The sequence below is a fragment of the Paramisgurnus dabryanus genome, chromosome 7, assembly GCF_030506205.2.
Source record: "Paramisgurnus dabryanus chromosome 7, PD_genome_1.1, whole genome shotgun sequence".
Lineage (NCBI taxonomy): Eukaryota > Metazoa > Chordata > Actinopteri > Cypriniformes > Cobitidae > Paramisgurnus > Paramisgurnus dabryanus.
The window spans coordinates 7,677,192-7,702,475 of record NC_133343.1 but is presented as its reverse complement, the minus strand read 5'-3'; the positions used below and the strand labels follow the sequence as shown (position 1 = coordinate 7,702,475).

Genomic DNA, 25,284 nt, shown 5'->3' with positions numbered 1-25,284 from the left:
TGGGGCTCTCCGGCACGCAAAGTGACACTTGGCAAATCTAATGAACATAGGAAACGTGTACCACACGCTGTCAATCCTGTTTCTGCGTCTTTCTTCCTGTTATTTAATTACGACCCCCCTCCCTCATTATTTCCCTTTCCCGTTCCATCTCTGTCTCACTCCTGCTGTATTTCAGTCTCCATCCATCTAAAAGAACCTGATGAGCTCATCATACTGTATGATGAACAGCACTGCTTTCATTAAATCTCTTATTACATGTGAGCCTCTGAGCTGTTTATATTAAATTTAGATGAGCATGCAAGTGCAAGTCAACCCATTTTTCGGCAATCAGCAGTGCGATTCAGATGGACACAGTCACACTATACAGTATATATAATTGGATGTATATTTTTATCTACCAGCTGATGTACCTCTGTCACATTTTGTGCAGTGGTTATGTGCATCATAATGCACAACTCGCAATGCATTTCTGGACACATTCACAATATTATATTATCAAAAGTATCTTATTTCTGCCTGTGTGTCTTACATAAGCAAGAACGAAGACTCATTTACATTTTAATGAAAAATAATAATTTTCTTTCTTTGAAAAAATAAATAAAAAATCAATGTTGAATCATTCAGAATAACCTGAAGGAGTTATGTGGTTAAAAATCAAGTTTAAATCACATAAGGGGCATTTTCTATCACTATCGTAAACTTTTGGTTTATTTATTTACCAGAATCTCTTTTAAATGTGCATTTGATGTATTGCTCACCCAGGATGGCCACCACAATGTCATCTCTGAGGATCTCGATGGAACCTCGGGCGAGGAAGTAGAGGGCCGTGAGAACATCACCGCAATGCACCAGCGTGTCACCCGGCGGGGCGTGGGTGGTCTTGAAACGCATCGCCAGTGCCCGTAGGCATCCCTTGGATGCCCCGTGAAATGCCTTACAGCTCTCGAGCAAAGTTTTGTTCAGATGAAGACAGATATCAGCCTGGAGGCACTCTGGAAAACCCTTCAGTACCTGTAGAAAGAGAGAGAAAAAGAGAACGAGGAGAAGACAGTGTTCCCCGTGAAGAAGAGAAGGAGGGCAAAATGATTGCAGGTTTTCACGAGCTCAGATTACACGAAACTCTCGCCCTCTACAGCCGATAACCTCACTTTCGTTTTTTCTTTCTACGTTGGATTTTGCTTTTGCTTTATATGAAACCGTGTGCAAGGCATCAGGAAATGCAATTGACACCTGACTAATATGATGCCTAATAAAACAGAATATGACCTGACCTGCAGTCCTTCAAAGTGAATGCCAAGGATGAGACTGGCATCGTCATTTGCATTACCTGTGCCCAAGTGAAGTCTATCTAACATGTATATAAGACATTTGGCGCATGGTTTTATCCAAAGCGACTTACTGTGAATTCAATCGATACATTTTATCAGAACGTGTCGGAATCAAACCTATGACCTTTGATACACGACAACCAAGCTACACAGTTAGCACAGCGTTGTGTTAATTTTAAAGGGACACTCCACTTTTTTTGAAAATATGCTCATTTTCCAGCTCCCCTCGAGTTTAATATGTGATTCTAACTGTTTTGGAATCCATTCAGCTGATCTCGGGGTCTGGCGATAGCACTTTTAGCATAGCTTAGCATAATCAATTGAATCTGATTAGACCATTAGCATCGCGCAAAAAAATAACCAGAGTTTCGATATTTGGAGGTGCAATGAAAAATAGTCCCCTTAGTATCTTTCAATAGCGGAGTACTATTTTCGGGCACTACGTAATATCATTGCGCCTCCTGCAGCCATGTTGCGGCAGCAAAGTCCTTGATTATTACACCAGAATGAGAGTATAGTCCTAGCCATATCTGCCTAGAAAATCGCAACTTTTAATTTTCCGTCGCTCTTACGACACAATGTAACTACAGAAGAGTCAAGTTTTAAATAGAAAAAACATAGAAACTCTTTGGTTATTTTTTTGCGCGATGCTAATGGTCTAATCAGATTCAATGGATTGTGCTAAGCTATGCTAAAAGTGCTAGCGCCGGACCCGGAGATCAGCTGAATGGATTCCAAAACAGTAAGAATCACATATTTAACTCCCTTTGAGTGTCCCTTTAAATTGCATCAGTTTTAAGATATTAAATTAACTGTTTAGCTATGACATTGAGTCGATGTACCTTATAAATCAATGTACAGTATAATACCAACACTGCACTTGTGCATATTAACAGAAATATGCATAAAACACATTTCAGATAATGAAGCAAACATTAATCTATACCTCCTGTTCTTACCAGGGTGTTGAAGACAGGCCGTTTGAGTGCGTATAAAAAAAGACAATGCTTATCAGATCAGTGTGTAGACTTATGAATACATTTAGTGCATTATTGACACTCATTCAAAGCCAACAGTCCGGATTAGGCCTACACACAGGCTCATACCATGTTCATATCGATGCCATTGGTGTAGGTCCATGCGTGTTGAAAGTACTCCTCCAGTCTCTGTCTGAGCGGGTTGGGAATCTGGTGGAAGCGGATGAATTCCTTGACCCGGAGCATCTGCAGATGGTACCGTGCAGTTCCCGAGTACAGTCGCTGGATTATGGCAGACACGTTCCCAAAGATACTAGCATACATCAGAGCTAAACACAAGAGAAGAAGGTTGAAATCAGGATTTACACACAAGATAAACATACTGTAAGGTGTTTTGAAGGTGCGATACCCACAGCCAATGAGCATGACACAGATGGAGAAGATCTTCTCCGAGTTGGTGTTCGGCGAAACGTTTCCAAAGCCCACGCTGGTCAGACTGCTGAACGTGAAATACAGCGCGGTAACATATTTGTCCTTGATTGACGGGCCGGAGGCGGGATCGCTATAATTATACTGCTTTCCGATAGACATGCCCAGATTATCCAACCAACCGATCGTGTGCCCGAGATATGGCTTCTCCACGTTGCCAATCGCGTACCATATGCAGGCCAGCCAATGGGCGATAAGTGCAAATATACACATGAGGAGCACGAGGACGGCCGCCCCGTACTCCGAGTAACGATCCAGCTTTCGGGCCACACGGACCAATCGCAGTAGTCGGGCAGTTTTCAGCAGTCCAATCAGAGTTGTGGTCTAAAAAATATGCAAATCGTGTTAGAAGATAAAAGCTATAACTCACTTTTGAACTGAATCCACATACGCAAACCCATCTCACCTCCTCAGATCCTGACCCAAAAATGAGCAGGTCAAAGGGGATGGCCGCCACCATATCTATGAGGAACCAACCCTTAAAGTAATGCACGGCTATCTTAGCCGGATGGCTGACCACCTCCTCGTTGGTGTTGACGTATGTAGTCCTGAAATTAATCAGAATGTCTACGATGAACATGATGTCTACCATGAGGTCCACCACGTTGAGAGGACTGCAGGAGTAGCCGCACTCGCGCCTCTTCTGCTCCTCCAGGTCGTTGAGGAGGAAGGCGGCGCTGTAGGGCGTGAATATGGCGGTGTAGATGACGAGCAGAAGGATCAGCCAATCCCAGACGGCCTTGAAGGGGCTGTAGTGTAATATGGTGAACTTGTCGATACGTGGCGTCTGAAGCTTATATTCTGGAAGCACGTCGGCGCCTAACGACAACACCTGAAGCAAAGAGATGGAGATTGTTGGTTACTATGAAACCAATGGTGCATTTATATTGGTACATTAATGCTGGGTTGCTTTAAAGGTGGAAAAGAGGATGTTTCTGCCGACTGAGAATCCAAAGACCGTTACTGAGTTTTTTAAATGAGCGCATGCGTAAGAACAGCCTCCCTCCTTCACAGCTCATTTCTAGGGAACGCCTTCCAAAACTCGTGCACGAGTATTTGAACACGAGTGTTTGTTTAACACCGGCATATGCTGTGTCGCGTGACTCGCGTCAGTGGATTCATTATGTGAAATGATATGATAATAAGACGTAAAGTTAGATCATTCGACGCTACTCCCCATTTCAACTAGCATTTAGCAGACTGGTCACTGCCTTACAACTACAGTACACAAACAACGTCAATATACCTGAATAACAGTACAACAATAATTATTCCCCAAAGAAAGAATAATCACTGTTACCTGTCGGGAAAAATTTTTGCGAACTGCGCGTCTGTCTTGACACCTCTCTGTTCCTTCATTGCTCTCCAGTGTTGAAATGTTTCTCCAATAACGACTCTGGTTACATTAAGTTACGTTCTTAAGCGATTTTCTCCTCTTCTCAGCGACTTAAAAAGTCTTTCTTTTACGTCCTCCTTCGGGTTTCTTCTCTTCCGTGGTGCAAATTCAATGAGGAAAGCAGGATCGACAATGAAAACAAACCGAAACTTAAGACGGAGTTTCATGCGCTCTGCGCATGCGTCACTCGTGTAAAGTTACTGGAGCGTGCACGTCTCTCACAAGGAACGTAATGGCAGTGATTGACAAGCCAGAGGGCCAATCGCTCATGCGATGATTACGTCAACGAGTGGCTGATGTTTTTAAGGCCGTACCTTATGCACAAATGACATATATTAAATTTATTACTTTCAGTGCACCTAATAAATAGTCTTTTATCATTTAGTAAAGACAGTTTCAAGTAATATTGCAAAAATGTATTAAACAAACATCCTCTTTTGCACTTTTAACCCATTGTTGGATTTGTACATTTATGCATTTGGCAGACACAGTGACTTACAGTGCATTACAAGCTATACTTTTTGTCAGTATTTGTTTCCTATGTCCGAACCTATGACCTTTTGCACTGCAAACGGAACAGGAACAACTAATAATATTTTTCTGAGCATATTTAAAGCAGGATTTGTCCCTTTTTGGTCCAACGCTGCACAGAACCCAGTATTATTTGTAAGAATAATACGCTGGAAATTTCATGATCCAGCTCTTAGATGACAGTGAGGTGACTGCAGGGAATTTATCACGGACCACAGCACAAAACCCAGTTAGAGACGAACGCACATACAAACAGTCTGTTATGTCCTTCCCATCAGGGAACCAGTTTGAACAGACAGGACCAGTCTTGCGCTTGACTGAGCAAATGTATGCATCATTATTTGCATTATATTATGTCTCACAGAAAAACACTTATTACTGTATTATGAGAGAGAGAAAAGATAGCGAGAGAGAGAGAGAGAGAGATAGAGAGAGAGAGAGGGAAAATAAAGGCAATGGGATTCTATCCTTGACAATTTTCCATTTCTGTCTTTGACAGTAATTGCCATGCCTTCAGCTAGTCAGTGTGTGAGTCTGTGTTTGAGCTGGGAAGCTCATGGGCGGCAGAAGCTAGCAAGTCAAATGTTACGCTCTGAATAGATACCTGCACAAATCAAAAAGTCAATGCTACATACATGTACATTATCGGTACAGTTCAATCTGATACAGTAAAACATTGTCAAAGAGTCAAAATAATACAATCAGAACGCATCGTGACCGTGATATCAGCACATTAAAGGGATAGTTCACCCAAAAATGATAATTCGGTCATCATTTACTCACCCTCATGTTGTTACAAATCTGTATAAATGTCTTTGTTCTGATGAACACGAAGGAAGATATTTTGAGGAATGTTTGAAACCAGGTATTTTTATCCTACTATGGAAGTGAATGGGGCTCACGAACGGTTTGTTTAATATCTTTTAGATGAATGTTCGGTTTGGTTACAAACATTTCTCAAAATAACTTCATTCATGTTAATCAGAACAAAGAAATTTATACAGGTTTGTAACAACATGAGAGTGAGTTAACTCTTTCTTTTTTGGAAGGCATTAAACTTTGGTGAAAATCATGAAAAACGCTGGCGCTGGCTGGCAACTTTTTTAAAAACCGCTGGCGGTGAAAGAGTTAAAACAGACACGGACATGCAGCTGCTTGCCATAGGGCAATACTTCCGGGTTTAAAAAGTTGCGGAAGGGCGCCACCTGGTGGATAATAGAGGAAAGACAGAAAATCTCGTCATTGGCGGGGAAGCGTTTTCTCTTAATTGACGAGATATCTCGTCAATGGCGGTGAAAGAGTTAAAGATCGCTCTGAATGGGATCTCTATGAAAAGTCCGTCAAAAAAATTTAATTATCTCTGCTTTTTGCTCAAAATGTGGTGTTTTTGCAAAAACCTACCCATTTTCAAAAGCTGAATGCAAAAGAACCACTGAAGGTAGGATGAAACGTTTTTTTTTTTTTGAAAGCAGAGGGTCTGTTCTTTCATTTGGTATATTGTATGTTTATATATTTAAAGAAGAACATTTTCTGGAAGGCATTAAACTTTAAAATCATAAAAAACGCTGGCGCTGGCTGGCAACTTTTTTTAAAAACGCTGGCAGTGAAAGAGTTAATGATGACAGAATTTTATTTATGGGTGAACAATCACTTTTAATTTAAAGCGTACTGCTTCATGCCTTAAAATAGCTTGAATGTAACTCTACATCCTTGACTCATTAAGTATGCGCAGATCAATAAATATGCAAATGAGTTCCCACTTCCACTCAATAACACCAGCTCAGACCATAGATATATATGTACATAGATGCTGCTTTCGACAGTTCCAGACACATAGCTGATAGTTTCACAATGCGTACGAGAGTTTTTCGACACTGATGTGAACAGGTTACGCCTGTTTCACACTGCATGCGTGAGCAACGCGTATGCGTAGCGTGAGCAGCGCGTGAGGAGAGCGTTTGCTGCGCGTGGCCATTGTACTTTCACACCGGCTGCGTTTGCAGCCCATACTGTGCAGTTTAAATAACAGTATAAAAATCTCAAGTTCACAATACTTTATTTTACATGCATTTATGAGCAAAACCTCTTTAAGACACTTTTTGAAGGTCAGTGTAATTTATATAACTGTGATTTGTTTAATCCACATTGTTTTCGTGCTGTTCTGGTCCATGTAAGTACAGATATAGACACAAAACACAATTATAGACATAAAAAGCCCATGGCACATTATAAAATCTGTTTCTCTGAATTTTTACGATAAAATAAAGAATTCACTCAGTGATTGACAGCATGAAGCAGTCGATCGTGTTTCCCTTCAACACTTTTAGCATAAGATTTAAATTTATAAATTAATCTATTTCTCTGAAGATTATTAAGATAGATGAGGACTCATTTGCTGGGCAGAAAGTGAATGAACGCAGTCTTCTGGCAACAGTGTGTTAATATTTCATTGCTTTCTTTTAAATTGCTCAAAGTCATGACTGTTTCAAACACACTTAGCTTCACATTCGTGATTTTATTGTAAAATTACCCTTTTTCGCGTCAATCCATGACCATTTAAACTATAAACAATGCCCTGTCACTTTAATTGAGCGTGAGCAGCGCAGCAAAAATAGAGCCGACGCCGAAACGATAGCAGCACTGCTGCTTCAGCAACGCTCCTGCCACGCAGGCACGCGCTGCTCACGCGTGCGGTGTACATGCTTTAACTTGTTAACATGGGCGCCAAAAAAAACACGCGCTGCTTACGCGCTGCTCACGCATGCGGTGTGAAACCGGCGTTAAAGCATTCACACAGCACGTGTCAGCAGCGTTTCAGTGCCAAGTCTATGCGGCATATATATCTATGGCTTGGCCTGCCTGATCCACTCATTCATTTGTTTGACGTAATTGGTTGTATGTTTGTTAAGTAGGATTTTAAACCCCTGTCATCGGAAAATTGCAATTTTATGGCGAAAATACTCCGCAATGCTGTTGAATTATAAATTTGCACACGGTTTGTCTTCAAACATATAAAAAAACGCAACAAAGATTGATATACAACAACAATAAAAATGTTCATTTCAACACAGGGGAACTTAAAAAAGAAAATGGTATCGATCAAGAAGAGTTAAGTCACATTCGGCACAAAGGTTTATGTGAGTGGGAGGCTGTGTTTAAAATGCCAAGACCCAAGTCTTCAACCAGCACGATACAATGAATGAATAAGATGAAACGAGCCATCTGTGTGTGTGTGTGTGTGTGTGTGTGTGTGTAACTGGCCATCTGGTTAGTTATAGGCAACATGTCTATAATGTGACAAACAAACAAATACTGTTACTGAGAAAGGTGGGAGTGAAAGAGAAAAAAATGATAGAAAGAGAGAAAATTGAGCCAAGTCTATTAAAACATTACTAAAACAGACATATTTCTATGAATTAGCCACCATGTGAAATAGCTCTGAACTGACATTGTGTGGGTTACTTGATAATTTGTTGCACTGTTATGAAGAAACAGCTTATAGGGGTGCGTGGGGCAAAAACTAACACAAACTGTTGCACAAGGTTGAGTGTTTTATTTTTCTGGTATTTTTTCAACGCTGCCAAAAGACAATCTCCTGCAAATTATTGGAAATGTATAATGTTTTTCCAGATAGTTATTGATGAACGAGTGTTTTGGTGGCATGTAAGTAAATTTTTTCAACACATGTTTTTTTCGGTTTCTAAGTTGGGTGTGTAAGATACCAAATCCAATGCTATGTCACATTAATCAGTGTCTTGTTGACTAAAACATAGCATCGTTTTGAAATTTGTCTGCAGCTCTTAGCAACTTTTTTGGTGGGCTTGAAAATATTTTGACCCAGCAGGGTTAATTGTAACGCTGTGTTACAACTAACCCTTCAGCACTTACGATATAAAAACTCTAACGCTAACGTTAGCGTAATTCTTGCCGTTGTTTTAAATAGGCTACACACAAATGATTGCTGGCTGCCAAAAAATAAATGTGCCTGACTTATCAAAACTGTAGTATGGTTATTACAATGTTTTGTCATAATTGTGCTGCTTTTTCTCACATATTTAGACATTTGTATCTATTTATAATTGAACTATTGTTAGAAAAGGGCTCTGTTATAGACAGATATATAAACAAGTCCAACTTCAAGTATATACACAAATAGTATTGAAATATTTGCCTGCAAACTTAATTTTTAGCAAGCGTTACAACTAACCCCCTGCCTGTTACAATTAACCCCACCTATGGGGTAAGTTGTAACGTTTGCACCTCTGTCACATTTGGTGTAATTGTCCAAGAATGGTAAGTACTAGAAACAAACTTCAAATGCTCATTTGTAGCAGAGATGTCTGTGTTGCTTGTGTAAAAATATAATAAATCAAACTCAAATATTTGTTGAATGATTAAGCCAAAACCAAAAAGCGTTAAGTTGTGCCCCGCTCTCCCCTACTATATGTCTATTTTAACTGAAACTAGTTAGGTTTACTAAAATGATTTCTTATAGGACCTCATGGACCAGACTGTGAAAAACAGCAAAGGAAAAATCATTTATATCATTTATAATATTAAGCCTAACCTGAATATGAACCTGAAAATTTTCAAAGCAGTGTATGGAGGCTGAAGGTCAGGTTCACCTTTAAGAGCATCTCAGTAACTGCACTAACAATTATTTTTCCTTTTTAAATCTTTATTTATTTTTATACCATAACATTGATTGTAGTCATGTTAAGATTACATTACAGCATTAAATATTAACAGGATTTAAGAAAGACTGCAATACCCTGCAGTAGTCTAAAACCAGACTATAGTAAATGTATGTCCAGTAGTTTTCAAGGACATTCACTTTTATTTATTCAGTAGTTGCTTTTATACAAAACAATTTACAAATAAGGAGAATTTCACATTTTGTCTTTTAAACTGAATAGCCCTGGTTTAAATAATAATACCTAAATACCTATTTAGATATTGGTACTGTATTTATTGAACATTTATTTTATGTGTTTTAATGAAAGTTAAAAAGACTTTTTAAAAAGTTTTTTCTCTGGAATAAGGTTCATTAAATATAAATGTGACCCTGGACAACAAAACCAGTCACAAGTAGCATGGATATATTTGTAGCAATAGGCAAAAATACATTGTGTGTGTCAACATTATTGATTTTCTTATGCCAAGATCATTAGGATATTCATATAGGATAAGTAAGTATCATGTCCCATAAAGATATTTGTACTTTTTCTACCGGAAATACATAAAAAATGTATTTATCATTAGTAATATGTGTTGCAAAGAACTTCATTTGGACAACTTTAAAGGCGATTTTCTCAATATTTTGATTGTTTTGCACCCTCAGATTCCAGATTTTCAAATAGCTGTATCTCGGCCAGATATTGTCCTTTCTTAACATCATACATCAATGGAAATCTGATTAGATGATGTACAAATCAAAATATAGATTTCACAATTTCACAAAAATTGACCCTTGTGAATGGTTTTGTGGTCCAGGGTCACAAAAAAGTACTGGTTGCAGTTCATTCCCTTTACTTTGGTGAATCTTTACATACACTAGGTTTAATCTAGTTATCAGTGAGTGATAAAGTGCATGTGTTTCCTCATAAGTGCCTCTTCTCTCCATAATAAAAAAATTGGGATTTGGGGTTTACCAGATTTATACAAGTAAATAAATGTTTGTCTCTCACCTGTGTGACCTTCTCTGTAACGTTGTGTGTCCGATCCTTGACCTTTGGTGCGATAATGGTTTTCTCAGAGGAATGCGGAGAAGATGCTCGCTTGTCATTATTGGTCTCGGAGAAGTTCAGGGTGATGAGAGGGATCTTGTTGATGGTGCTGTACTTATTGAGGTTTGAGTCAGACGTGGAGCCCAACAGACTGGACCTGATCTGATTAAATGGACCTGAAGGACACATGCACACCAAAACGACACACTCTATTTACAATCTATGATGATCAAAAGCAATATTTTTAAACCATCAACACAATATAGTCAATCGTAAACACAAAATACAAAGACGGCAGACGAACAGACGACAGAGACATGCAAACTGATGAATAAAGAGAAGCTCTAGCCATACCCCCAGCCATCCAAGAGCGTGATACTAGCCAATGAGAAGAGAGCAAAAGAAAGAGGAAGGGGAAGTAAAGAAGCAATTTAACGTTTGATAGTCAAAAGGTCAAAGGTCAGGAGACAATTTAGTATCAAGAAATGTATGACGTAAACAGGTCACTGAATTGAAATGAAAGGATTAACAGTACAACAAAGTCACAAGTATTTAAACAAACCATTCAGAATACAAGTGGAGAGGTGGAAAACCGCTTCAGTGTAAAAAAAGACAAAGAGAGAGAGAGAAAGAGGAGAAAAAGAGAAAGAAGAAGCTGCAAAAAGCTCATTCTTAGCTCTTCAGTATTGATTTAAATACTGTACAGCAAATGCTGTATTTCATCCCATGCACTTTCAGGTGTGATATTTATAAAATGCATGCAAATCTCTCTTCGAGCGTCCGTTTGTTATACACACAAACCTATTATTCGGTAATTTCATAGGTGTTTGTGATGTGTTAGAGCATTCTGGGTAATTCAGTAGCATTCAGTTTCAGCCTGAGCATGCTTCACACAGGCAGGCAGGCAGGCAGACAGGCAGGCACGTGCTGTTTATCAGCTCTGTTACCTTTAATATTACGCCCATTATCTGAGACAGCAATAGAGTACGGATGGTGAAAAGAGAGAAATATAGCAACAGACAGTGAAAGGCAGTTCCAAGCAGCAGTGACGGGTGAGATTTGAAAGAGTGCTTATAATGTTCGTGAGTGTAAGCGTTTCAAAGTTGATATTTTTGCAACATTACAGAAAAGTCCCCAGAATAGAAAAACCTAAGAAAAACATCTTGATATACAGAGACATTTAAACCCCATAAAAGCATTATTTTTGCATTGTGGCATTATTTTCATGACAATTACTGCATTTTGTGTATTATTACTATATTAAGAATAATATTAATAAATCATTAAAAATATATTGTTTTTATACATCATGGTAATTTGTCACGATGTCTTTATCACTGTAAAAAGTGAAAGCTGCTCTACTTAAAAAAGTTCAACTTGAAAAAATTACGTTTTATAAACGTACATTTTCTCAAAATTTAAGGTGAATTTTTTTACTTCAATTGGCAACACCTTAAAGGAACAGTATGTAAGAAATTTATATCAATTAATCATAAAATGTCCCTGATATGTCACTAGACATTAAGAAATAATTTTCATTTTCCTTTTCAAATACTTATATCACTCACAACAGTGGTCCGGCCAGGATATTGTCATTTAAATGAAGTTGCAGCCCTCAACTGATGTTTATGTTGTCATTTTGTGTATTGGCCACTAGTTGTGTGATTGCAAGTACCAGTTTTAGCCTCAAGTTTTGTGATTGCAATACCAGTTTTGACCACAAACCTACATACGGTTCCTTTAAATATTTAAACATTTTCAACTTAAATTGTTTACTTAAATTCTACTTTAATTTTTCACTTTAAGTCATTCTAAGGTGTTACCAACTGAAGTAATCGTTTAAGTTGATCCAACTTTTACTTTTTATAGTGTAAATGTAAGGGTATGCTTAAAATACAGCAACAAAAAAACTCAAAGGCAAAACATCACTGTTAAAGTAAAAGTAAAAAAGCATTATGGTAACGATAATTGTAGGAAAATTTGTGCTTAATTGTTATGAAATGTCAAAATGCAAAATAGCCTTCATTTTTATGCTACATTGAATTAAAAAAAATTTTTTGGCCTGATTTAAAAAAAATTGTGACCAAGAAATGTTTATTTTTGACAACAAACCCAAAAAACAGGCAGGCATTTAATTTATAATTTATATTGCATTAACTCTTTTCCCACCATTGAAAAGTTATCTCATCAATTTAGAGAAAACATTTGCATAAAAAAAATTCTGAATAATTTTTATGTTAATCTGCAATACCGAGATTATCCACTAGATACCTAATTTATGAAAAAACTGATGCAAAAACTTTATTTACTAATTTTAAACTCTTTGTGTGTTTTGATAATTGTTCTGAATCTGATCTCTAACAAAATTCCTTCACCAAAATGATTTTTTCAGCTTTTTGCTAAAAAAAATTATTTTTAAAGAAAAATACCCATATTTAAGAGTTTATAAGTAGAGAAAAAATATATAGATAGGATGAAACGGTTTTTCCCCATTTTGTTTGTTTGTTTATTGTTTGTTTGAAAGCAGAGGGTCTCTTCCTTCATTTGATAAGTTTGTATGTTTTAATATTTTTTGAAGAACATTTTCCTGGAAGGCATTTTGTTGAAAATTTTGTGAAAATCACAAAAAATGCTGGCAGGCAACTTTTCAAAAAATGGCTGGTGGGGAATGAGTTAATCAATTATATCAGCATTAATTCAAATAAATAGTATATATGTAATAATAAATATTTGTATATTTAAATGAAACCGGTAAAAAAAAACAATTAAAACAACAGTTTTTTATGTGTATTTTAGCATATTCGTATGTAGCGTTCATGTAGCTCAATTGACAAAGCATTTGAGCAACACAAATGTTAAAGGTTTGATTCTCAGGTAACACAGATACTGATAAAATGTATATCTTGAAGGCATATCTTAAAGGTGCAGTGTGTACATTTTAGCGGCATCTAGTGGTGAGGCTGCAAATTGCAACCAACGGCTCAGTCCACTGCATACCTATCACTTTTGAAACACATAGCCGCCACCGGACAAACATGTAATCGTTGGAGACAACTTATTTAAAAATTGTTGTCCGTTAAGGGCTTCTGTAGAAACATGGCAGCCCAAAATGGCGACTTCCATGTAAGGGGACCCTCTGTGTATATAGATAAAAACATCTCATTCTAAGGTAATAAACACATAACGGTTCATTATGAAAGGTCTTTATACTCCCCAGATAATATAGTTTTGAATATTATTTTGCATTTCTGTCAAGAGATACTTTTAAAAAGTACACACTGCCCCTTTAAATGCTTTGGATAAAAGCATCTGACAAATGTGTAAATAGTAATGGTTCCAATAGTTTTAAGAGGCTGAGTTTAGGGCTAACTTATAATAATTTGCGAGTCACAATTAGCCGCATATCAAATAATGCTTAAAAAGTCTGTGAATTTATACATGTTTGAGTGTGTATACCTTCACTAGCATGCCGATCACGGTACGTCCTCTGTGTTTGTGTGCCGAGTCCTTCTAAATCATGTGTAGATGACGCTCTCTTAAACGTGCACATACTGGCCCGCGATGCCCTGCGTGACGCAGAAAACATAGGCTCCCGAGGGTCCACCCGTTCCCAGGGGCCCCGTGGAGACGAGTGATCCTGTGGCCCTGAGATTGGTGAGCACGACCCCAAATAACTCTGGCCAATTAGTGCCCGGGTGTCATTTCCGTAGGAGGGGCTACAGCTTTCACCGGTGGGTGGGTGGAGTTCACGTGGAGAGAGGGAAAGAGAGACGGATGACGAGCAGGACGAATGTTTCTCATTCTGATCGGCTGAATGGATGGTCACCTCGTCCGGGTCTTCCTGGGGTAGAGACTGCTTACTCACTCCCAGCATGCTTAGCGGAGCCAGCAGACGAAAACGAAAGAAGCGTCCCTTTTCTGCAAAATAAAAAGAGATTTGTGTTTGTAGGAGGTGAAGAGAAAGAAAATATATCATAATCCTGTGCTCATTTTTTAAAGCATATTTTCTCAGTCTACCAATGTGAGCTTATATCCCTACTGACTGGTCCAGAATCAGCTAAGATTTCCTCTAAAAATTTTATGTAAATCTATCATCCCTATAACAGCACAGTGTAGATAACTTGAGCAGTTTGGGCTTGTCTATCAAATGAGGCAGTTACCATAATTGACGTGATTTACAACAGACTATTGAAGAAGACCGCAGCTCATGAAGGTTAAAACTGCAGTTAGTAATATCTAGACCATTAGTTAAAAATAATTACTCCCATGGTCTTCCTTAAGGTCCAGAGGTTTAGCAAGCAGACTATAGTTCAAACAAAGCAATAATGAAAGCAACTTGTAATAATAGTTATCTATGCACAATAAATGGAAATAGAAGTATATTAAAGTCAGGAAGACACACTTTCATTGAATTTTTTTTGCTACAGTACACTGCCAGAAAAAATATATTTAAAAAATGGTCACAAGGGAGGTCCTATTTCTCAAAAACGTCTCAATAGTACCTCAAATGTACATATTGGTACCTTTTATTGGTATATCATTAAAATTGGTATACAAATTAATTTTAAGGGGTGCTGCTCCAGTAACAGCTTGGGACTATTTTTTAGTCAAAATGGGTTTTGTGATAAAATCATGGGTTTGCAAATGGTAACCAATAGGTTAAAACATGGTTAATACACATTTACTATAATAAAACCATGGTTAATTTTCCTAAGGGTTGCAACTTAATACTAAAATATTTTTCATTATATTCATATATATATCCCATCATATATCCCATTATAATCTTACAATATAGAGTAAATGTGACCCTAGACCACAAGGGTATTTTTTTGGAAATTATAAATAAATCGAATAAATAAGCTTTCCATTGATGTACGGTTTGATAGGATAGGACAATATTTGGTCGAGATACAACAACAATATTTGAAAATCTGGACTCTGGGTTGCAAAAATATTGAGAAAATTGCTATTGAGAAAATTGCCTTTAACTAATTCCTGGCTAGCCATTTTTTGAAATGTTGCCAGCCAGCATTTTTTTGTGATTTTCACAAAATGCCTTCCAGGGAATTTTTCTTCTATAAATATATAAACTAGGGCTGGGCATAGATTAATCTAGATGAATCTCATACAAAATAAAAGTAATTTTTTGCCTAATATATAAGTTTGTGCTGTGTGTAAATATTATGTATATTTAAACACACACACGCACGCACGCACGCACGCGCACACACACACACACACACACACACACACACACACACACACACACACACACACACACACACACATATATATACACACACATCTAAGAAGTGTTTTATTTATATATTGTTTTTTATTTATATATAATATAGAATATATACAAATATAAATAAATATATATACACATGTAAATGTTTCTTAAATACATACACGAATATGTGTGTATTTATATATACATAATAATTACACACAGCACAAACCTTCTGCATTCAAACAAACAATAAACAAACAAACAAATCAGGAAAAAATGTTTCATCCTATCTATATTTTTTCTCTGCTTATAATCTCTTAAATATTGGTATTTTTCTTTAAAAAATCAAATGTTTTAGCAAAAAGCTGAAATAATTGCATTTTTGTGAAGGAATTTTGTTAGAGATCAGATTCAGAATGATTATTAAAACATACACAGAGTTTAAAATTAGTAAATAACGTTTTTGCTTGTTTTTTTATAAATTGGTTAAAGTGTCATCTAGTGGATAATAACATTATTGCAGATTAACACAAAAATTAATCAGGAACACGTTTTGATGCAGATGTTTCTTTTAATTGACAAGATAACTTGTCAATAGCAGGGAAAGAATTCAAAGTTGTCCAAATGAAGTCCTTAGCATCACATATTGCTAATAATACATTTTTTGATATATTTATGAAAGCAAGTTTACAAAAGATCTTATACTTAATATTCTTATGATTTTTGGCATTTAAAAAAATACGATGTATTGTTGGCTATTGCTACAAATACACCTGTGTGACTTATGACTGGTTTTGTGGTCCAGGGTCATTTGTGCACAGATGATGTTAGCTAAACACACACACACACACTCATACATTTATGAATGATATCGTTTTCTATTTACTTGCATGCTTTAAAGGATTGCTCATATGACTCTGTCAATATCATCTACTAGGGGTGTGTCGAGACACTTAATCCACGAGACGAGACTAGGGATGTTCACATTGACCGTTTAACCGTTAACCGAAGGTAAGAATTTATGACCGATTAACATTATCAGTTAAAATTAAAAAAAAATTGTTAATACTGTCCATGTGTCGTCATGAGCCGACAGACATTTTCTATCTTTAATTTGTGAATGTCCTGTAAATGACACATATGATTGCTGCCCTGACGGTCTGATAAAGTAATCATTTGTATGAGAAATCATTTGTATGCATGTTTGGAAGCTGAACGGAGACGCGCGCGTGTCTGCGCAAGATGACGCGGTCTGTCTCGCGCACATCCGGACAGACATTCGCTGATGGCCTCTGACCCTGAACATCTCTCTTTTTGCACAAACGGAGAAAGACGACGCAAAACCAAAACTTTCTGAAAAGCGTCCTGCTTTAGAAATGACCACTGTGTTAGATGAAACGGAGACAATCTGCCCTTTGGATATTAATCCTCTGGACCGATCGCGTGCTTTTTAATAAGGTAATGTTGCGTGAATATCTCATAATGTATGAATCCTGGTTCTGTTGTTGATCTGTCGCTGCTGTTTGCACGTTCAAATTAAATGTTTTGTTTTTACTAGTTCACAGACAACCGTCAACTGTATTTTTACTCAATGACAATTTCATATTAAAATCTTATAAGTTAACGGTTAATGTTCGGTTTAGAAGCTACGGTTGTCGGTCGGGAAAATTAACTGATATGAGCATCCCTAGACGAGACGAAACACGAGATTGGGTTCACGAGAACGAGACGAGACGATATTTTTACACTTTTTAAAAAACCCTCAATGATAAAATAAATAAGAAACTGAAATCACATTATTTTTAAATGTTTTAACTAATCAAGGACTGGCCCTAACAATTATTTTGCTAACTGATAATGAAGTAATTAGTTATTTTGGGGTAATAAAAATAGACCCAAGTGAGCAGTAGCATTTAAAATTACATACAGTAATAACGAAGATGCAATAATAATTGTTTCAAATAAAGTATTAAAACCAAGTTACATTAAACAACATTTTGTGGCCTATAAATAAAAAGCCTTATGTATGTATTATAACAAATGCCTGCAGGGGGCGATAAAGGACTCTTCTCGCGGAAGCGGTCTTCACTTTCACTTTAGACGGAGAAAAACGCTTATTTTTAGTCAAACAATGTTTCAATCCATATTAATATTTGTCCATTTCTTTACACTAGAAATGATACAGCCACTGTCATTTTTTGAGCAAGAACATGCAGACATTAAATGATTTAAACTCTGTGTGAGGGTTTAATCTGCTGAGACTTCACATCTGACACTGATCAACAGACAAACACAACGCATCTCAGACTTCACACGAGTTCACAAACGAACATTATTGGAAACCTAAACAAAAAAGCAAAAGCAGTAAAAGACAAATATAATGCATGCACAGTAAAAGGGTCAAACAGAAAGCTGCATCCTTCGGAGGTCGCATATGCAGGCTGCATACGTCATCAAGGTTTATTTCAGATCATTAACTGAGCATTACATTCGCAAGTCGTGAGCTTATTACAACAATTTGCGATTAACTAAATAATTAGTGAACTTTATAATTGTTAATATTCTCTAATAAGACGGTCTTTATGAAGTCAATGCAGTTTAAAAATGCGACCTCCGAAGGATGCAGTCTTTTATTTGAGAAACAACCAGCACCTCCACAAGAAATCTCGCGAAACACATTTAATCTCGCGAGATCTCGTCGCACAAGATCTCGTCACATACCTATCATCTACTGTAACTGTACTGTACCTTGCTGCATTCAGTAAATGAGTTGATGTACAGTATAAATCACAGCGCGACAGCAGCCATCAAACACGGTTACACTGGTGGGGTCTCTCCAGCCGCACGACGTGACCCACAGTGTCTGTCTGAACTTTAAACAAGCAGATTTGCCTCTGATGGAGGAAAACTGGGACATCGGCATCAATAAAATTAGATGAGAGGAGACGTGGTTCAAATAAAACTCTCTCCTCTGTGGGGCGAGAAAGCCCAAGGTCTCTACAAAGATGTTATTACCTGAGCTGCCATAGAGAAAATACACTTAAATAATTTATGGTCCATTGAGGCCGGCAAGCTTAATCGAATATTACAGTACCACAAGACGGACTGTGGGAGAAGGCCGACTGTTCATGCCCTTCAACAACAATACTGGTGTCATAAGAAAGCTCATGCCTTCTCATGCCTTGGGTGTTTTATTTGAAGCTGTATTTTAAACTTTATTCATTATTTACTATGGCGTCCATAAATAAATTTCAAGAATTCAGATATAGAAGTTATTCAATATAGTATATTTTTGCGTAGTAGGTCAATTCATTATTTATATAAATTATTTCATACCAAAAAAAATCATAATGTACTACTTCCTTCTTGTACTTTTAGGATTAAAAAAGTACTATTGTACTTGTACTTTTTAAGATTCTTAATGCGGAAAGATGATGTGCAAAAATTTCAACATCAATATCTAACATTGGAAAGATGTTGGCATCATAAAGCACTGTTTTTTTAAGAGTGTGTTTTTTTAAGAGTGATCTTTCGTCCGATTTCTTTCTCTATCTATCTATTTCCTGGAGTTTCAATACCAAGCCAGCACTAATTAAAAGTCTCCAAACTGGGCTATTTATATCACTACTTTATATAAACAATCTAAACAAAGCTAAATGAGGCTTTGAGGGATTGAACGAGTGTCTTTGATTTTATTTGATCAGATCTGATAAATCATTGCCAGTGTTTAGACACAGTGACAAAAATCTGGATGGAAAGCTCGTAAATACCAGTCGGTTTTTACTTCGCTGCTTTAACATGCTTCCTCTCTCTGTTTAGCCCTGTGCTTTGCTCTCATAGGGAGAAAGATGTTGGAAATCTGAATTCATCCCTGGTGAAAGTTTTCTCTGATGCTTTTTAAAGCATCGTGATGTGTGTCTCAGCAAAATACAGATTGCCATGGCAAACCTTCTGTTTTTAGCAGCCCTGACTTAACAGTTTTATCTAGCTCACATACACACACACACACACACACACACACACACACACGAATACACAGATGTCCTCTTCAAGACATTTCTAGTTGCTATGATACTGAGAAGATGGTATTAGGATATTAATTGGATTGCATAGTTCAGATGCAACTACAGAGTTATAAATAGAGTATTGGAAAGTTAGGAATGAAAGAACATCAGAAAGAAAGAAAAAGAAATGAAAGAAAAACATTAATAAAGTAAGGAGCGAAGAAAGGAAAGAAAGAAAGAAGACGGGAAAGAATAGAAAGAATGGAAGGAGGAAGAAATGAAGGAAGACAAGAAAAAAGAAGAAAGAAAGGAAGGAAGACAGAAGAAAGGAAGGAAGAGAAAGCTAAGAAAGGTGGAAATTAATGAAGTGTGGAGGGAAGGAAGAAAAGAAGACAGGAAAAAAGGAAGAAAGGAGGAATAAATTAAGAAAAAACAAGAAAGAAAGAAAGAAAGAAAGAAAGAAAAAAGGAAAGAAAGAAAGAAAAAAAGAAAGAAAAAAGTTAAGGAAGAGAACGACAGGAAAGGAAGACATTAATAAATTGAGGAGGGAAGGAAGACAAAAAGACAAGAAAGAAAAGAAAGAAAGGAAACAAAAGAAGGAAGAAATGAAGGAAGAAAGCAAGACAGAAAATGACAAACAGAAAGACAGACAGACAGACAGACAGAAATAAGAAATACAGGAAGAAAGAGAAAGGAAAGGAGGCAGAAATTAAAACAAGAAAGAAAAAAGAAGACAAGAAAGGAGGGAAGGAAGACATGAAGGAAGGAAGGAAGGAAGGAAGGAAGGAAGGAATGAAGATAGAAAGACATTAATGAAGGAAGAAAGGAAGATGGAATAAAAGAAAGAAATAAAGAAATGAAGAGAGAAAAAAGGAAGAGAAAGACAGGAAAGGAGGACATTAATGAAGTTAGGAGGAAAGTAGGAAAAGAAGACAGGAAAAAAGGAAGAAAGGAGGAAGAAATTAAGGAAAAACACGAGAAAGAAAAAAGAAAGAAAGAAAGAAAAGGAGGAAGAAATTAAGGAAAAACACAAGAAAGAAAAAAGAAAAAAAAGAAAGAAAGAAAGAAAGAAAGAAGATGAGGAAGAGAATGACAGGAAAGGAAAACATTAATGAAATTAGGTGGAAAGGAAGACAAAAAGACAGCAAAGAACAGAAAGAAAGGAAACAAAAGAAGAAAGAAATGAAGGAAGAAAACAAGACAGACAAAGACAGACAGACAGGCAGAACGACAGACAGACAGAAAAAAATTAAAAAAGAAGAAAGAAAATTAAAGAAAAAAGGAAATGAGGCAGAAATGAAAACATAAATGAAAACATAAATGAAAACATATATGAAAGAAAGAAGACAAGAAAGGAGGGTAGGGAGAAATTAAGTAAGGAATAAAGTAAGGAAGGAAGGAAGGAAGAAAAAAAGAAAGAAAGAAAGAAAGAAAGAAAGAAAGAAAGAAAGAAAGAAAGAAAGAAAGAAAGAAAGGAGGGAAGGAAGGAAGAAGAAGATAAGGAAGAGAATGACAGAAAAAGAAGACATTAATGAAGTGAGGAGGGAAGGAAGACAAGAAGACAGGAAAGAAAGGAAACAAAAGAAGAAATGAAGGAAAAAACAGACAAAACGACAGACAGACAAAAAAAAAGAAAAAAGAAAGAAAGTAAGAAAGAAAGAAAAAAGAAAGAAAGGAGTCAGAAATAAAAAAGATTATAAGAAAGTAGGCAAGAAAGGAAGGAAGGAAGGAAGAGGAGGAGGCATTAATCTCACTTTGTTCTGGTTTGGATGGAGAGGTGTGGTTGAGTCGGTCTAATGAGTCCATGCTGCCGTCATTCAGCACATAATCAAAGCTCAAGATGAACATCATGACCACGCCCTCTTGATTCTTTACTGGAATGATGTGTGTTGTGCACAAGAAGTCTGATCCTGTAGAGGCACACAAAGAAAAAAATAAACATTGATTATTACAAAAGGTTTTTTTTTAAACCATTGAAGACACACTTAGCAGAATTAATTAATAACACATTTCAAATAAAACATCAATTAATCCTAATGAAACAGGCAGAAGTTTGTGCAAAACTATGCAAAAAAACCCAACATGCACTTTTTTTGCGTGTAGACATCGGCATGTATGTAGTTTGACAGCTTCAGGAATCATTCCTGACAGTCAAAGACATGCGTCGCCATGGCAACTAAAGGGCAAGATGGCCCTCGAGAAAAGCAGAATGTAGCCGTGGCTTGAAAAACCTGTGGATATACGTTGATCGGTGCAGGGGCCACATCACTTTAACGGTGATGGTAATGAGCCACGGGCTGCCTGTTCTAATTACCCCTATCATTGCCATTATCATTTCCATAATTATAATTCAGCTTTTCAGGACATTCATATGAGCAGTTAACTTTACAGTAAAGAGCCGCTAGCTACAGTCCAATAACCGGTAATTATCAAACAAGATTACTGTGTCCATTTTAGTGAACACTTGAGATCTTGAGAGATTATTAGACTTCTGATAATTAAATCGCAACATTTCCTGGCATGGTCCACTTACAGGATTTAGTTTAATCCAGTGTTTCTCAACTCCGTCTGTTTTAATGGCTGCTTGTGTCCGTATTTTTTGTGAATCATGCCGACAAAAATCCGCGAGCGGTGCGGATGATGAGAAATCCCCGTTTGATCATTCTAGCCTGCAGGAGCAGCCATCCCGTGAGAGCGTTCTATTCACAAAATGAGCCCTGATATCCATTACATAGACACACATTTGAAAGAATCAGTGTTTCTCAGTGTGATCTATAAATAGACTGAGCACTGGTCCAACATGCTGACTTGCTCTGTCGATCTGTGATATTTTTAGCATCATGCAGAGCTTTTTCCATCAGCACCTGCAGAAAAACATCTATAATACACACACAGGCATACAGAGCAGCGTAACACCTGGAACAAACAACACATGTCAGCGCTTAAAGAGTCTGAATGAAAATCATCATTATTTCAGCAGGGAAGATACAGCTTGCAACATCAGCTGCATTTTTCTATATCATTTCTGAGATACAGACAAAATTTGGTAAATATTTATTATAGGGGAGAGCGTGGCACAACCTAACGCTTTTTGGTTTTGGCTCAATCATTCAAAAATATTTGAGTTTGATTAATTATATTTTTACACAAGCAACACATACATCTCTGCTACAAATGAATATTTAAAGTTTGTTTCTAGTACTTACTATTCTTGGACAATTACACCAAACGTGACAGAAGTGCAAACGTTACAACTTACCCCATAGGTGGGGTTAATTGTAACAGGCAGGGGGTTAGTTGTAACACTTGCTAAAATTTAAGTTTGCAGGCAAATATTTCAATATTATTTTGTCTATAAACTTGAAGTGGATATTGTTTATATATCTGTCTATAATAGACAGGTATCCACACTGTATTCATTCATCCAGCCCTTTTATAACAATAGATCAATTATAAATGGATACAAATGTCTTAATATGTGAGAAAAAGCAGCACAATTATGACAAAAAATGTATATATATAATTTCAACTTTGTGTTGAACTTTGTATATATATATATAATGTGATTTCTTCTCTTTCTGTAGATGATGAATAAAGTAAGAGAGTGACGGTCACAGGAGTCTTCAACAGGAGTAATCTGACTATGACCCTCAGCTACAGTACATCACTGTCAATATAACCACATAACACAATAAATCCTGCGAGACAGAGAGAGAGAGACGCGCTATATCATCCAAGGCTGAGCTGAAAAAAGCAAGCGAAGCATTTCGACCTCTACTGCTTCTTTTTAATGCTTAGAAAAGAGGTTTTTAACTCGAGATCCACTTTCCTGCAGAGTTTAGCTCCAGCCCTGATCAAACACACCTGAGCAAGGTAATCAAGGTCTTCAGGAATAGAGGAGATGCACGTGACCTCACCTTCAGCGAAAATGACTGCGGTTACGCCCACTGAGTGGCAAAAAGTCTGAGCGACAGCATTAGCATAACGTGAAAAACGCGTCTAAAATGGGAAAAGTAGTTGTGTGATCGACTGGGTTAACAGATTCAGCAACAATTTGGAGAGGTCATTTTTCCAGACTGCAAAAAACAGGAGAAGTAAATCAGTAGCAGTAGCCATATGTCAGGTATGTAAAATTTGGGATAAAAAATCGTATAAAAATATACCAATGAATACTCTTATTCTGTGTAATTGCAAAGTTTTGTCAGTGAGCCTTCATTAAGTCATTCTGACTTATTAACACTGTTTAAGAGTTGGTTTCCTCATGCTAAAGGTAGGCAAAGTGTCAAAAAAGCAGTTGAGCGTGTTACAGAGTATTTCTGTGCCAGATGCACTTCACCAGGGTTCGTACAAGTTTCAGAAAGTTTTTTTTTATTACGAGTTTCAGGGGTTTCTACTAGGGCCGGGACTTTAACGCGTTAATTAAGATTAATTAATTACACAAAAAAAAACGCGTTAAACATTTTTAACGCATTTTAATCGCACTTATTTTGGCACCGCGGAACATTTCTCATTGGATGAGTTTCGGCGGACCGGTTATTCTGGAGCACCAACTAGCGTTCATGACTTCAGACAACAACAAACCACAGTTGAACATGAACGAAGAAGCTGATGAGATCGCTTTGGTTGGCCCCCGTGGATGGGAAATTCTTTTATAAAAAACGAACGGATGGAAGCGTCGATAAGAGCATGGTTGTGTGTAAGCTATGCAACAATGAATTCACATATCAACGCAGCACATCGAGCCTCAAGTATCATCTCAATGGAAAACATATAGCAGCTAGCGTGGACATTAGCCCGACTCCGGGTACAACGACTAGGTTGAACAAAAATAAACAATATTTTGTTGCTTAAGCTTATGTATTCAGTCATCATTATTCATGGTATACTAAAAATCCATGTGAAAAAATAACTTTAATTTCGATTAATTAATTACAAAGCCTCTAATTAATTAGAGTAATTTTTTTAATCGAGTTCCGGCCCTAGTTTCTACACGTATTACTTATTATTATGGGCACTTCTTCCGAAAAACCCTTCCACCCGTCAATCAGCGGGAGACGCTAGAACTTACAAACATTATATCACACGGCAGCTTTGTTTAATATCAAGACAATGGCATGAATGCATAAGTGTGTTTTTGGATGAAAGTCAGCCTTATGGAAACGATGGATATAGTTTGTTGGGTAGCAGCAGAGTTTTGCGTGTGTTTGTGACTTTTGTGTTATTTTGGAAATAGGCGCGCAAGTGCATATTATATAAACGACACGAACATGTAGTGAATCATAAGTTAACCAGTGTTGTATAGTGTTGCATGACTCGTACTCGCTCCTCCCGCGGTAGTAACTCCTTCTTCTGAATTTTTTCGTACGTTATCAGAAAGATTCGGTAAAGATGATCTGTCTTTTATAAATTTAAATAAAATGAAAACTCTTTGGAGATATAAAGGATGTAATACTACTCTATAGGTACTTCAAATTAACATCAGAAATACAGAAACAGCGTTACGTGAGCTTTTAAAAACATCCATTATGATGAGCATTGTGTTTTAAAAAGGTGGGTTGGTTTAATAGTGTTAGGAAAGACAAAGATATATGTCAGGA

General features: G+C 36.9%; 1 protein-coding gene across 7 annotated transcripts in view; it reads right to left on the bottom strand.

The window, feature by feature from the left end:
• The window catches only part of kcnh7 (potassium channel, voltage gated eag related subfamily H, member 7), a 57,631-nt gene that overhangs the window by 10,494 nt on the left and 21,853 nt on the right, over positions 1-25,284 (bottom strand). Inside the window, exons 3-11 of one of the 7 annotated variants that reach the window (XM_073815361.1) lie at positions 21,442-21,597; positions 13,904-14,365; positions 11,395-11,415; positions 10,802-10,825; positions 10,409-10,623; positions 3,201-3,626; positions 2,719-3,118; positions 2,434-2,634; positions 759-1,013 (exon numbers count right to left, since the gene is read on the bottom strand). In XM_073815361.1, the coding sequence (XP_073671462.1) occupies positions 759-1,013; positions 2,434-2,634; positions 2,719-3,118; positions 3,201-3,626; positions 10,409-10,623; positions 10,802-10,825; positions 11,395-11,415; positions 13,904-14,365; positions 21,442-21,597 (2,160 nt within the window). Of the gene's footprint in view, positions 1-758; positions 1,014-2,428; positions 2,635-2,718; positions 3,119-3,200; positions 3,627-10,408; positions 10,624-10,801; positions 10,826-11,394; positions 11,416-13,903; positions 14,366-21,441; positions 21,598-25,284 lie in introns of those variants that run through there. The other 6 variants (XM_065240260.2, XM_065240261.2, XM_065240262.2 and 3 more) reach the window with 6 other exon arrangements.